A 12,280-nucleotide genomic window follows, 5' to 3' on the forward strand; every position below is an offset into this window, starting at 1 on the left:
AAGTACTAAATAACATCCCATCCCTTCTAGTTTTCTATTTATCAAAAATCCCTTAAAAATGATGTTTGCGGGATACATAGCGTTGTGCACGAGATATATTAGGTTTGATACATTCTACATAGCGGTATACATAGCGTTGTGCACGAGATACATTAGGTTTGATACATTCCACATAGCGGGATACATAGCGTTGTGCACGGGATACATAGCATTTGATACATTCCACATAGCGGCGGGATACATAGCGTTGTGCACGGGATACATAGCATTTGATACATTCCACATAGCGGCGGGATACATAGCGTTGTGCACGGGATACATAGATAAATAAGGGATTTTTGAAAATTTTGAAATAAGTAGGGATAAATGGATATTAAGGTAAGTAAAGGAGTGTAGTTAAGTAATTTGTCCCTTTTTTTTTATAGCAAAAACTAAATTATTATTTTTTTTCCCTCCCTAGGAGCTCCCACCCCTTTTTACTCCCTTGGTGACTCGAACTCGCAACCTTCAGGTTGGAAGTGAGGGGTGCTTACCATCCCTAAAAACTAAATTTTTTAATTGTTCCTTCAATGAGCATTTTAAATTGATCATTACAAGTGCATAAAAATAATATGCATTTGTAAAATAAAAATCAATGTAAGAAGATATTTTTTCATCAATAAATATTATATCCATACTGATCAGCTCTCCATTTCTTTTTTTGGGATTAATGGCATTCAACATTCTAAAAAGTTTAAACCTTATCGTATAATCATCTCGATCAGAAACCAACTCTGAAAAAAAAGAATACGTCATTGTGAAAACCTGCTTAAAAACTATAGACACAATGCAAATTAGAATATGCAAAAGATTCACTATAAATCTATATATACCGCAAAAATGAGGATATGAAATCACACAAAAATAAATTAGTAGTGTAATTGTTCAGAGATTAATACACAGTTTAAGACATTATATTTACAAATAAGGAAGATGAAGGAATGGATAAATGATGGTAGAAGATGAAAGAAATATGGAAAACATACCTTCTAAACTTGGGAGGGAGAATCTTAGAAATATAAAGGAATATTTTTGGGAATAAGGATAAAAAAAATAATAAGTCAAAATTAAATAAATAGTATAGACTACATAACTAATCAGGCTCCTTAGATAATATTTCTCTATTTACAGTTTGTAGCTACAATTTCATTAGCTAGCGATATCAATAATTGTATATTTACATTTTTTATAGTCATTTATATAAATACATTTGGTAATTTATTCCTTGATTGATGTGGTAACATCAATTTTGAAACGAAAAATATTCCATAAATCACGCTTAATATATTTCCTTGGAATTTCCTACCAAAATAGACTCTTTCTTGGTCTTCTTTGACATGAAATTTAACTCCCTAACAATTAATTTCTTGATTGACGCGGTAAAATCAATTTTGAAATGAAAAATATCCTATAAATCATGCTTAATTAGTATATTTCCTTAGAATTTCTTACCAAAATGTACTCTTTCTTGGGAGTTTCTTTGATATGAAATTTAACTCCCTAAAAAAAATATGTCAAAAAAGGTCATCATAAATATATAATATACAAATACATATGGGCTAAAAATACAAAAATATAAAAATCAAAACGTATAATATATATATATATATATATAAAATTAGAAATATATATAAATAATAGGAGAGGTGATAGCGCCTACGTGTCAGCACCACAAAAAACAGACTTTTAAATAATTACATATAAATTACTATTTAATTTTTATGATGATTAAAGCAGTTTTTAGAATTAAGAAATAATTTAAAAATATTTCTAAAAAATAGGATAATGTAACGTGGGTTATTCTTATTTTTTCCACAACCTCCTTATTTATAGCAAAATCTATAATACTAATTAATAATTAATAATAATAATAAATGGGGTAAAAATAAATTCTCTTTTTTTTAAATAATATCTGTTTCTAATAAATAACCTTTGAAGAAAATTAGAAAAAAAATATATTTTCATCCTAAAAACAAAAAGAAAAGGAACGACCGTTCAAGAAAAAAATCACCAGTTTTTCATTTTTATTATTGTGAGAATCTGCACATGACAGTTCTTTTTTAAAATAAACTGCACTAATATTGATTAGCAAAATTAAGTTAAAATATAATAATTAAAAAAATGAAAAAAAACTGAAACAGTTTTGCTCAAATATGTAACCACCTTTTACTATTTAATTCCTATAATAAAGGCAGACACTTACCCATTTCATACCTTCATTCTATAATTATATATCTTCTTTTTTAGACATTTTTTGTTGATTTGTCAAAACTATCTCTTACTGCTGTAATTTTTTGTAGCTTGATAGAAGACAAATTTTACATGCTATGAATTTTCAGATCTTGTAAGTTTTTTAAATTTTGTGTTGATGTATTTTCGATAAACTAAATACTAAGTTGTAATATTTCTCTTGATTCTAAATTAACCTTTTTTCATCTTTTAGTTCTAAATTGATCTTTTTCTGCAATACTGTATCATTTTTTCCCCTTTATATTAAACAAAATGAACTTGAATTTATTTGTATATTTTTTATGATTGCATACAAAACATATTCCTTTTCAATGCATAGGTTAACACTGGAAAGTAAGTTGTGTTATTGTATAGTTTGACTTCCCATCAAGATTTTACTGTTTAATCATTTTTTAGCAATTTACATAGTTTACATATTTGAAAATAATCCTAATTAGACAAAATTATTGTGTTTAAGTCAATTATATCTCGAGAAAACTATTGAAGAAACCATCGATTATCTAACAATATTTTCTTATTTATTTGCATTTATTTAATATTTGAATTGGTTTATGAAATTAATTTTTTTTTATGTGAAAGCAAATAAGTTTGTGATTAATTATTAATCATTTAAAAATGAGAAATTTGACGGGTTCATCAATATTGGGAGATATTCTAAAAATATTGATAAAATCATGCATTTAATTTTTTTTTTGGCTAGATTGTAGGTAAAAGATTTTTAAAATAAAGACTGAAACTATCGAATTGAAATTTTTAATACCATACCATGCCTACCCCTAATCTCACATATTAACCACTAGTAATTAAAGTAGAGAAAATTTCAGAAATAGCAAAGATAATAGACATAATAAGGCTCTATATCTATAGTTTTATTTGCGATGGAGATTGCGGTGTGTATATTTCGCTTGCCCAATTGTATATTTCACTTGCAAATATACATTCAGGGAAAGCATATACAAATGGAGCTAGGTTTTGGTTTGTATAGTATTTCACTTGCGAATATACAAACAGGGCAAGTATATACAAATCTTGTATTTATACTTTTAGAAAATTTTCAGAACTCCGTTTGTATATTTCGCTTGCCAAAATACAAACAGGGGTAATGTATTATGATTTTTTCATAAATCATATACAAATAGGTAGGTTAAACCTATACAAATTTCAAATTTATACAATCACGAACCAAATTATACAATTTTTAGATTTATATAATCAGGGACCGAAATATACAAATTCTAGATACAATTAGGAAATCGAATAGCAAAATTTCACAAAATTGTAGCCACATATTAAAAACAATTAAAACTATAGCTATATTAGATAATATAGTCTAGATGTTTGTCATTTCACGTACTTTTCTCATTGAAGTATTGCCATCCAAAAAGATTTAAATTGAGATATCAATACTTCTAATCTATATTGCAGATGACTTAATATCGTGTTAGACTGTTGGTCTCTTCATAAACTCACAAAATTTCTCAAGGAGATAGGTACAAAATTAACTTCTTATTCCAAGTTCGTCTACACCGGGTATGTTGTTGTTGTTGTTGTTTCATATACTAATTTTCAGATAGTGCATCTTCAAATCTCACATTCTGAAACAATATCTTAAACCTATTCGAATGCAACGTGCCATCAAACTCTTTTCTCTCTCAAACTGTATCACCAAAAAAAAAACATTTCTAACACAACACATTGATGCATGGATAACATAATATAGATTCAAAAAAAGAAACATCTGCTGCATTGATACTTGCTAAGACAAGGGAGAATGTCACAATGTAGATGTAGTTCATCACTTCACATTAATCTCCTCCCATCATCTGCAACATTAAAAGTTCTATTTCAGAAACTCAGACATGGAAAAGGTTAAAACTTCCTATATACATGAATTGTGTTTTCCCATCAGACTATAGTCACACTTGTGTTTTTGTAGCAAAGCAATGCCTCTACATATATGGACTAAAACAGGAACTGTTTGCTTTTCACCAAACTGATACAAAATGTGCTTCTTCCCCCACTCACGAAGAAAGAAACACTTTGTCAGCTGACTTTTCTAGCTCATGAGGTGAGGTTTGCCCAAGTCCATATAAGGATATCCCTTCACGCCCAGGGTCCACTGGAGCGTGGACTGGGAGCCCAAACGGAGATGGACCTGGCTTTGTTACCATGTAAAGATATGGCACCTGGACCTAACTAAACCCAAAAGCTAGCTCATGAGGAAAGGTTTGCCCAAGTCCATATAAGGATACCCCTTCACGCCCAGGGTCCACTGGAGCGTGGGCTGAGAGGTCAAACGAGGATAAACTTGACTCTGATACCATGTAAAAATATGGCACCTGGACCTAACTCAACCCCAAAAGCTAGCTAGCTCATGAGGGGAGGTTTGCCCAAGTCTATATAAGGAGACCACCAATCCATTCCTCAATCAATGTAAGACTTTTACCCACTCAAGTCTAACACTCCTAACTGCCTAATGTGAGAATACCATTACCTTAAAGAAATCTCCAATCCCTTCAAGAGGATTTCTACGTCGAACGCCATAGAACTTCTCTGCAATATCATCTAGCAACTAAACCACAAACACAGTAAAAATTAGGAGGAAAACAGACAAATATATGAAAGTGAAAAGATATAACTAAGTATCCCAGTGTATGAATGGAAATGCCTCCTTTAGAGATAGCAACTCACTTCATTAAACATAGATTCTCTATCTATACTAGACTTGTAGGTTTGTCTCAGCATGTTAAACAAAGGTAAAGCATCCCTCTGCAACCTGTATAATAAATTGAGTTTTTGAAGTGTGAATGACAGTTTAATTAATCATGTACAGAAGGATGCAATTTTGGCACACGAAAATTTGATTAATGTTCAACGCACGATTGGGACTTACGTCAGGAGGAGATAGTTCACATACTGTGTTAATTCTGAGCTAGGGAAGTTAAGATTTTTCAATTCGACTTCCATTTTCACCTCATCCATGAGCTTGTTAGCATCTCTTAGGTTTCCCATAGACAAGTACCTGCAAAAGCAAAGAGATAACAATAAAAACCAAAGGCTCAACAAGATAAACAAACATGGTAAAGATTAAAATTAGTCACTCGTACCTTTATTTGTCCCATTTTGGCAACAAATATATGGTGTGGAATACAGTCGTATAGCCTAGGCGGATTTAAATGTCATTTCAACCCAAATGGTTTTCATGGAGAATGTAAGGCTTAACAGCGCTAATAGTTCCTCTAAGGCGAAGAGAGCATGCAAGTGACTGCACTATTAGGCAATAGGCAACCCAAAGGTTTCTCACTAGCACGGAGGAAATTAAAGTTGTAGCTGCCCATGAAGCACAGACATCAAATTTAACGGGATTTGAGTGGGATATTTCTTGCACATAAACACGGCCAGGACACATGATGCCATGATCTGAGACACCAAATAGGACCAAGAAAATCTCTAAAAGAATATATATTCCGGGCATTCGTGTAATAGAGAGAAATATAGAGATAAAAACCTAAGACTTAAACATTGCTACTATTTTTCTTTTGAGTTATTTGTTTAGCAGAAACATCATTACTGCTATAAAAACAAACATACGCTACAACTAAGAAGTGACAGTAACTTCTATCGCTATTGATTTAGCAACTCAAATGTGACAACTATGAACTGATACTTGATTTTTTTAAGTAGGAGAACCTGGTTCGAAGGAGTGGTTCAATGGCCGTGCTGATTCCGCACCCACAGCCCTTTGTATCTCTTCCTTCATCCTTTTATTCTTGTTTTTAATGTTATTTCACTGCTATTCTGTGCTGTTACATACTTCTTTTACTAAATCTGATTTTACGTTTATCATTGTTCGATATACCAAATCCATTTGCAGAAAAGGGACCTGTTTGTAACATTTCTTTGAGAATGCAAGTCTATCCATATTCAAATTTCTTTGCCAGTCATTTTACCGTTACATTAACTTCTGAATCAGTATTTTGAGAAAAGTTAGAAACCTAAGCCAGATAACAGAGTACATGCAATCTGATGTTCATGAAAGCCAAGAGAAGAGGGAGATCGAATGAAGCAGTAGAGTCATTCAGTATCGGTGTAGAGTAGTTTAAATGCATTTTGAGTAGGAAGTCATGTACTTTATGTACTGAAAAATAGTTTTTTGAAGTTTAATGTTCAGAATATCCACCAACAGAAGTTGGATAGGTTAGTTAGGGCCACCAAATGTAAGGAACTAAATCATATTCCAAATGTACTCACATCAGAATTGCCCGCACAATAGCCAAATCATCTTCTCCTGGATAGCACTGCATGTTACATGTTGTGAGTTATACAAAATTTGAAATTATATCATACATGTGGTTAATAGGTCATTGTTGACAAAAACTTTGCAAAAACTGTTTTCCTAATGTGTCCAGTAATGGCTAGATATAAGAAAAATGATAATAGTAAGGGCAGCAAAAGCTTACCTTGCCCATGAAATTTACAAGAGCTGAAGCAAACTTCTTTGGGTTCTTTCCTCTCACAAAATGAAAAGATACTTTACCAATGTCCTGCAAAGCAGGGACGCGACGACGTTAACTGCAAGAAAATCCCCATCAAGTTCAGGTTCACTAACAAAAGAAAACTCAAGTATCTTCACAGGTAAATAAGTTACCAACTGATCTGCCACAAGGCTGTAAGACAAGATAATCATTTTTACCATCAGCTACTAGTTTTACAAGTCATCTGAGGCCCTAATTTCTCCCGTTACAAATCAAGAAAGTAATAACTTATGGAACAGAACCGGCACTTTTTCTTTCAGGTACCAAGAACTAGAGAGCATCAGCTTGTATAATGTACCACTTCAGGAGACTCTGAATACATATAATCTGCCAGCATGTCATGCAGCTCTGGAGATCCATACCTATGAGCGCCAAATTCAGCTGACCATCTACAAACAAAGCATAGTTAGTTTTTCACCTTCCTGCATGGCAAAAGGAATAAGTACTTCCAACAAGATGAAAAGTCTTATCTACTCTATCAAAAGGCTAAACAACAATAATTAAGCCTCGAGTAAACAATCTCATCCAAAAGACACAATACAATCATGAGCCACGACGAATTTGGATATCCTTATGAGAAAATGATTTATTTTGAAGGAAAAGAACCATGACTAGTTAGTTAAAGGGTATATTCTACAAGCACAAGGATAAAGTTATTGCATCAAGGGTCTAAATGAGAATTATGCAACTAGCTCCATTAGAACCTAATTAACAATAGTGTTACTTTCTGAGAGTTCTATGGTATCGTATGAATATATCATTTTAGACAGTGAAATAAAGCTACTATACAACTCCTTCAGCAACTGAAACAACCGTGTTTTCAAGGAAAAGGATAAACATGGATAAATATACGTGGATTGGCTGCAACAAAAGAAAGAGTATCTAACTTGATAGCGGCTTTCAGAAAGGATGAACAGCCTTCTACTCGTGTTTTGGCTGCCGCAATGGCTTCAGAAAGTTTTTGCAAGTCATCGTCATCTGCAAGCTCCAAATGTTGTGGCACAGAAAGCCGAGGAAACTTCTTGAAGATTTTCTTGACACGATCTAGGGAAAATGCATAAACCATGTCAACACTTAAAACCCCATATTAAATTAGCAACAACAACAACTACTACGTCTTAGTCCCAAATAAGACAGGAACAACTATACGAATCCTCATTTTAAAGAAAAAAAGGAATAGGAGAAAAAACAATAACAAACACAGAGAAACACCAGCTTAATTTAGCTTTCATATAACAACACAGTCAAGTTGTGATCTAATTGGCTACTTAAGTTGTAGAGGAGCTAGTATCTCTTTCTTGCCATTCTAGGAAACAGTATTTTGCTTTCATTTGTACAATGTAAATTACACTTTCGAAATTTAAGATTTTTGTTTATTATCCATCACTTACTTGGAACTGTTGGAAAGATGAATTATCTACTTAAATGGATATATTTTCTCCCATCCAGCCACTCACCTTAAACCTTTGAAATATTTTCTTGTAATCACTTGTTCTAATAGCCTACTAAAAGCTTCCATTACAAAAGGAAATAGCATGGATAAAGGGGGGACCTTGTCTTAAGCCTCTTCTAAGATCAATAAAGAGAAATAATGCCTTTGATCATGATGGAGATTCTCATAGTGGATACACAATATACGATCCATTGTCTTCATTTCACCCCCAAACCAATTCTTGCCAACAGATATATTATGTAATCCTAGTTAACATGATCATAGTCCTTTTCTATGTTCAACTAGCATAAAATTCCAAAACTTCACTAGTCAATCCCAAATCCAATGTTTCATTGACAATGAGAGTTCAATCTAGATCTATCTCCACCAGAATCGCTTTGTGAGGCATATATTAGTTTGCCTGAGACCCATCACCGTCTCATGGATAACATTTTTGTCATAATTTATTTTATATAACGTTAAATTTTATTGATGTGAAAGGGGAAACTCAGCAGGCAAGATGCATACAAAATTATAGACTTACATAGAAGTATATGATACTCTACAATGAGCATCTTTTCATCGGTACTAACTAGTCTATCAAAATTACTCCAAAATACAGCGGACAAAAGGCAAAAAAGTAACAAAAAACAAAGCTCTACTAATATGTATAAGGGAGTTATCTACCCCTTCAATGCTTTTCTATTCCTTCCCTATCATATTCTCCACATTAATTCTAAATGACAAACTCCATGCCCTCTTCTTTGACTCTTCCTCTTATACGTTTCCACCTTAGCAGCAGATCCGAAGATATTTCTACACTATGCACCATTAAGTCTTTATGTTATCGAGCAAAGAAGTAATAGATGGTTTATGTTGAAAATTAGGAGAACTAATGCAGTTATATGTTAAAAATGTTCTACATGGTGATTTGTTAGAATGTTCTAGATTAATTTTGTGTTTTATCTGTTAGAGTGTTATTAGATTTATGTTCTTAGGTTGCAACTACTACTACTACTGTTACTACACCTCAATCTCAAGCTAGTCGGGGACAACTATATGAATCTACACTATCATTTTGCTTAATTTGTACCCATTTCATTCTAGTATTCAATAGCTCGGGTGCAGTTATATGTTTAACATGACGAAATCTTAATCAAAACTAGTTGGTATCAAGATATTTTTGCTTTCATTTTGTTGTATTTTTCTTACATTGCATAATGACAAAATTAGGAAGAATATTGTACAATACAAAAATAAATGCATTCCCTACTCAGAGGGTTTTCACTGGGTATGTTGTTGTTCTTGTACAAACATAAATGCATTATACAGAAAAGTTAACCGAATAGGAAAGACTAACCTAGAGTGTCTTCGTCATACGGAACTTTTGATTTTGCAAGTGTTTCAGCAAAGAGCAAAGAAAGCTCTGCCCCACAGGTAATCTGGAAAATGACAAGAAGAATCTAGATCAAAATAGAGGTTACAACAACACACCAAGTAAAATCCCACAAGTCTGGTCTAGAGAGGATAGAATGTAAGCAGACCTTACGCTAACTCGAAGAGGATCAACAATAGAGGTTGAATAATTAATAGAAGAATCCTAGTGATTGTAGTCCAAGCGGAGCTAGAATCCTAGGTACAGGTTAGGCCAAACCCACTAACTTTTGCTCAATAGTATATTTTTATTAAAAAATTTATCAAATATATACAAACATCAAGTTTAGAACTCAGTTATTATCATTCATATAAAATTCAGAACCCACAAGACTATAATTCTAGCTTCGCCTTTGAATTTACCATACAAGAGAAAAAAAAACATAACATTAACCTGGGCCTTGTCTAATTGCAAACAAGCACCAGACTGAAGAACATTCAAGGCATCAGAGTATCTCTCAGCAGAGGCATATCTGAAAATAAATATAGACATTATTATTATAATGAGCACGCAATCAAATTCAATTGAATGATGACCGCGTTACCTGGCACTAGTAGACTTATACATTTGTTGAGCTCCATAATAATTTCCCTCTTTCACAACCTTCTCCAACTTATCAATATTCTGCGTTTACGCAAATCAAATCAGAGAAATAGAGGTCAAATAAGTAAAGATTAATCGTTAAGTTTTACCTCTTGAGCTGGTGGTTGTATCACTCGTCTGACTCTCTCCCTAAACATGATTTCATATAAGTAAGAAGAACAATTGCATTTTTTGTTTTGTTAAAATTGTTTGATTATTTTTCATTTCTCCATACAAAAAGGAGCAAAAAATGGGACTTTCCTTATTCAATGGAGTCATGCATTGAACGCTAAAATCACGTCTTGAAAAGCATGAATAAAATTTCAATTTTTTTATTTTTTATTTTGGCAAGAGTTGGCCATAGGCCTATGTTATCTATATCTATATTATATTAAAATCATCATTAGAATTGTTGATTAATTTTTTTTACCCTCATAAAATTGTTAAGTATAATTTCCTAATATAATTAAATTCCTAATATTTAATACTCCCTCAGTCCCATTTTATGTGACACCCTTTCCTTATTAGGTCATACAAAATAATTTAACTTTAAAATACTCATTTTACCCTTAATAATGATTTTCAACCACACAAGTATGTAAGAATTATTTTAGATCATAAGTTTCAAAAATCTTTTTTTTTTTTCTTAAATACCTGTCAAGTCAAACGGTGTCACATAAAATAGTACATAGGAAATACCAAATATCCAAAGAAAGGAACCAAATATAAGAACTAAGTGAGTTGAATATTTGAAATTTGTAAGGATGAAGCGACCTAAATAAATCATATTATTATTAGCAAGTAGCAAAGGTTAAAAAATATATTATCTTATTTATCTTTTGACTTTGTCTGTATTCGAGTTTTTTGTTGCTTGATACTCAATATTTCGTCCATATATTGAATTTCACATTATTTATTTATTTTATGTAGGTTTTGATTTATTAACACGTATGTTAAAACTAGTTTATTTAATTGATCGAAAACGAAAGTAGAAAATAACAACAAAAATGGTTCTGTCCAGACCCACTAATATTGGATCGGCCAAAAAAGCATAAATAAAAGGGAAGATTACACAGTTGCCCCTCAGGAGCAAATTATTTAGAGTTATCTACTCTTTTATTTTCATACCCCCTAAAAAAGTACGGAGACCAACCATTCAAAGACGGATCTAGAAGGAGGCGAGGGTGTTCACCCGAATTGTGCTATGAATGGTGAGAATAATAACTAAAAGTCATGTTGTAACATAGCACGACTAGGAAGAAATTATTTTTAAAAAGTTTGACAGAGTCGTGGATTCGTTAAATGATAGTTTGAGTGAGCTGTCAATGTAAGTTGTTTGTCGCTGGAAGTCCACTGGTTTGTCTGTGTTGGTTAATCGCCAAATTTGTTATCCCTTTTAGCATTTTAGCTTCAAACGACTCTTTCGGCTCCAAACCACTGGACTTCCTATGACAAACAACTTACCTTGATGGCCCACTCAAACTGTCATTTACTTTAGTCGTGAACGAATCCACAACCACTCACCTTGAACCATTTAAATACCTTCATGTAATATATCAATATTCTAGTTCTAGCTACTAGAACTTGAATATTGATAGATATAGTTTATATATCCATACATAAAAATATTAATGGCCCTCTCAATCGATTCCTACTAGGATTGAAAATCCTGTATTTTACATATCCATACAATTGAGTTGGCCAAAATGTTCAAACATTCTGGGAATCTAACTATTACAAGCTCCAATACAAATCTGATTAGGAAGAAGAAGAACAAAAAAATTCAAACATAAACTCTCAAGAACATCTTTTAGGATCAAAGATTCAAAATGCTCTCTGGAAGCGTAAGTTAACTCTCCTGTTACTGCATTAAAATCATATGAAATAATTCTACATTAGCACTTCGTTTCATAATGACTCAACATTAATTTCAATAGAAATGGAATCGATCAGGACATGAAGTTTATGTATTTCCGATAATACTCAAAGATGAAAATTTTAACATAC

The 12,280-nt window shown here is 32.3% G+C and overlaps 1 protein-coding gene across 1 annotated transcript; it reads right to left on the reverse strand.

The window, feature by feature from the left end:
* Nucleotides 1-4,062: 4,062 nt before the first annotated feature.
* On the reverse strand, nucleotides 4,063-10,588 carry LOC125823556 (protein GET4-like). The gene is made up of 12 exons (XM_049502918.1): nucleotides 10,384-10,588; nucleotides 10,236-10,315; nucleotides 10,085-10,163; nucleotides 9,617-9,698; nucleotides 7,712-7,868; nucleotides 7,123-7,213; nucleotides 6,750-6,833; nucleotides 6,541-6,587; nucleotides 5,183-5,311; nucleotides 4,981-5,065; nucleotides 4,784-4,861; nucleotides 4,063-4,112 (listed from the first exon to the last, which is right to left on the reverse strand). The coding sequence occupies exons 1-12, from the start codon at nucleotides 10,429-10,431 to the stop codon at nucleotides 4,095-4,097; spliced, it is 978 nt and encodes a 325-aa protein (XP_049358875.1). The 5' UTR covers nucleotides 10,432-10,588; the 3' UTR covers nucleotides 4,063-4,094.
* Nucleotides 10,589-12,280: the final 1,692 nt, after the last annotated feature.

Source organism: Solanum verrucosum, unplaced genomic scaffold, assembly GCF_900185275.1.
Source record: "Solanum verrucosum unplaced genomic scaffold, falcon-dt-bn FXZP01000012.1, whole genome shotgun sequence".
NCBI lineage: Eukaryota > Viridiplantae > Streptophyta > Magnoliopsida > Solanales > Solanaceae > Solanum > Solanum verrucosum.

Coding starts and splice junctions, on each gene's coding strand:
- LOC125823556 (XM_049502918.1), bottom strand. CDS start 10,431: ATGTTTAGGGAGAGAGTCAGACGAGTGATACAACCACCAGCTCAAGAG. Junction 10,316..10,383: donor TACAACCACCAGCTCAAGAG/GTAAAACTTAAC, acceptor GCGTAAACGCAG/AATATTGATAAGTTGGAGAA. Junction 6,588..6,749: donor TTGTAAATTTCATGGGCAAG/GTAAGCTTTTGC, acceptor TGTAACATGCAG/TGCTATCCAGGAGAAGATGA.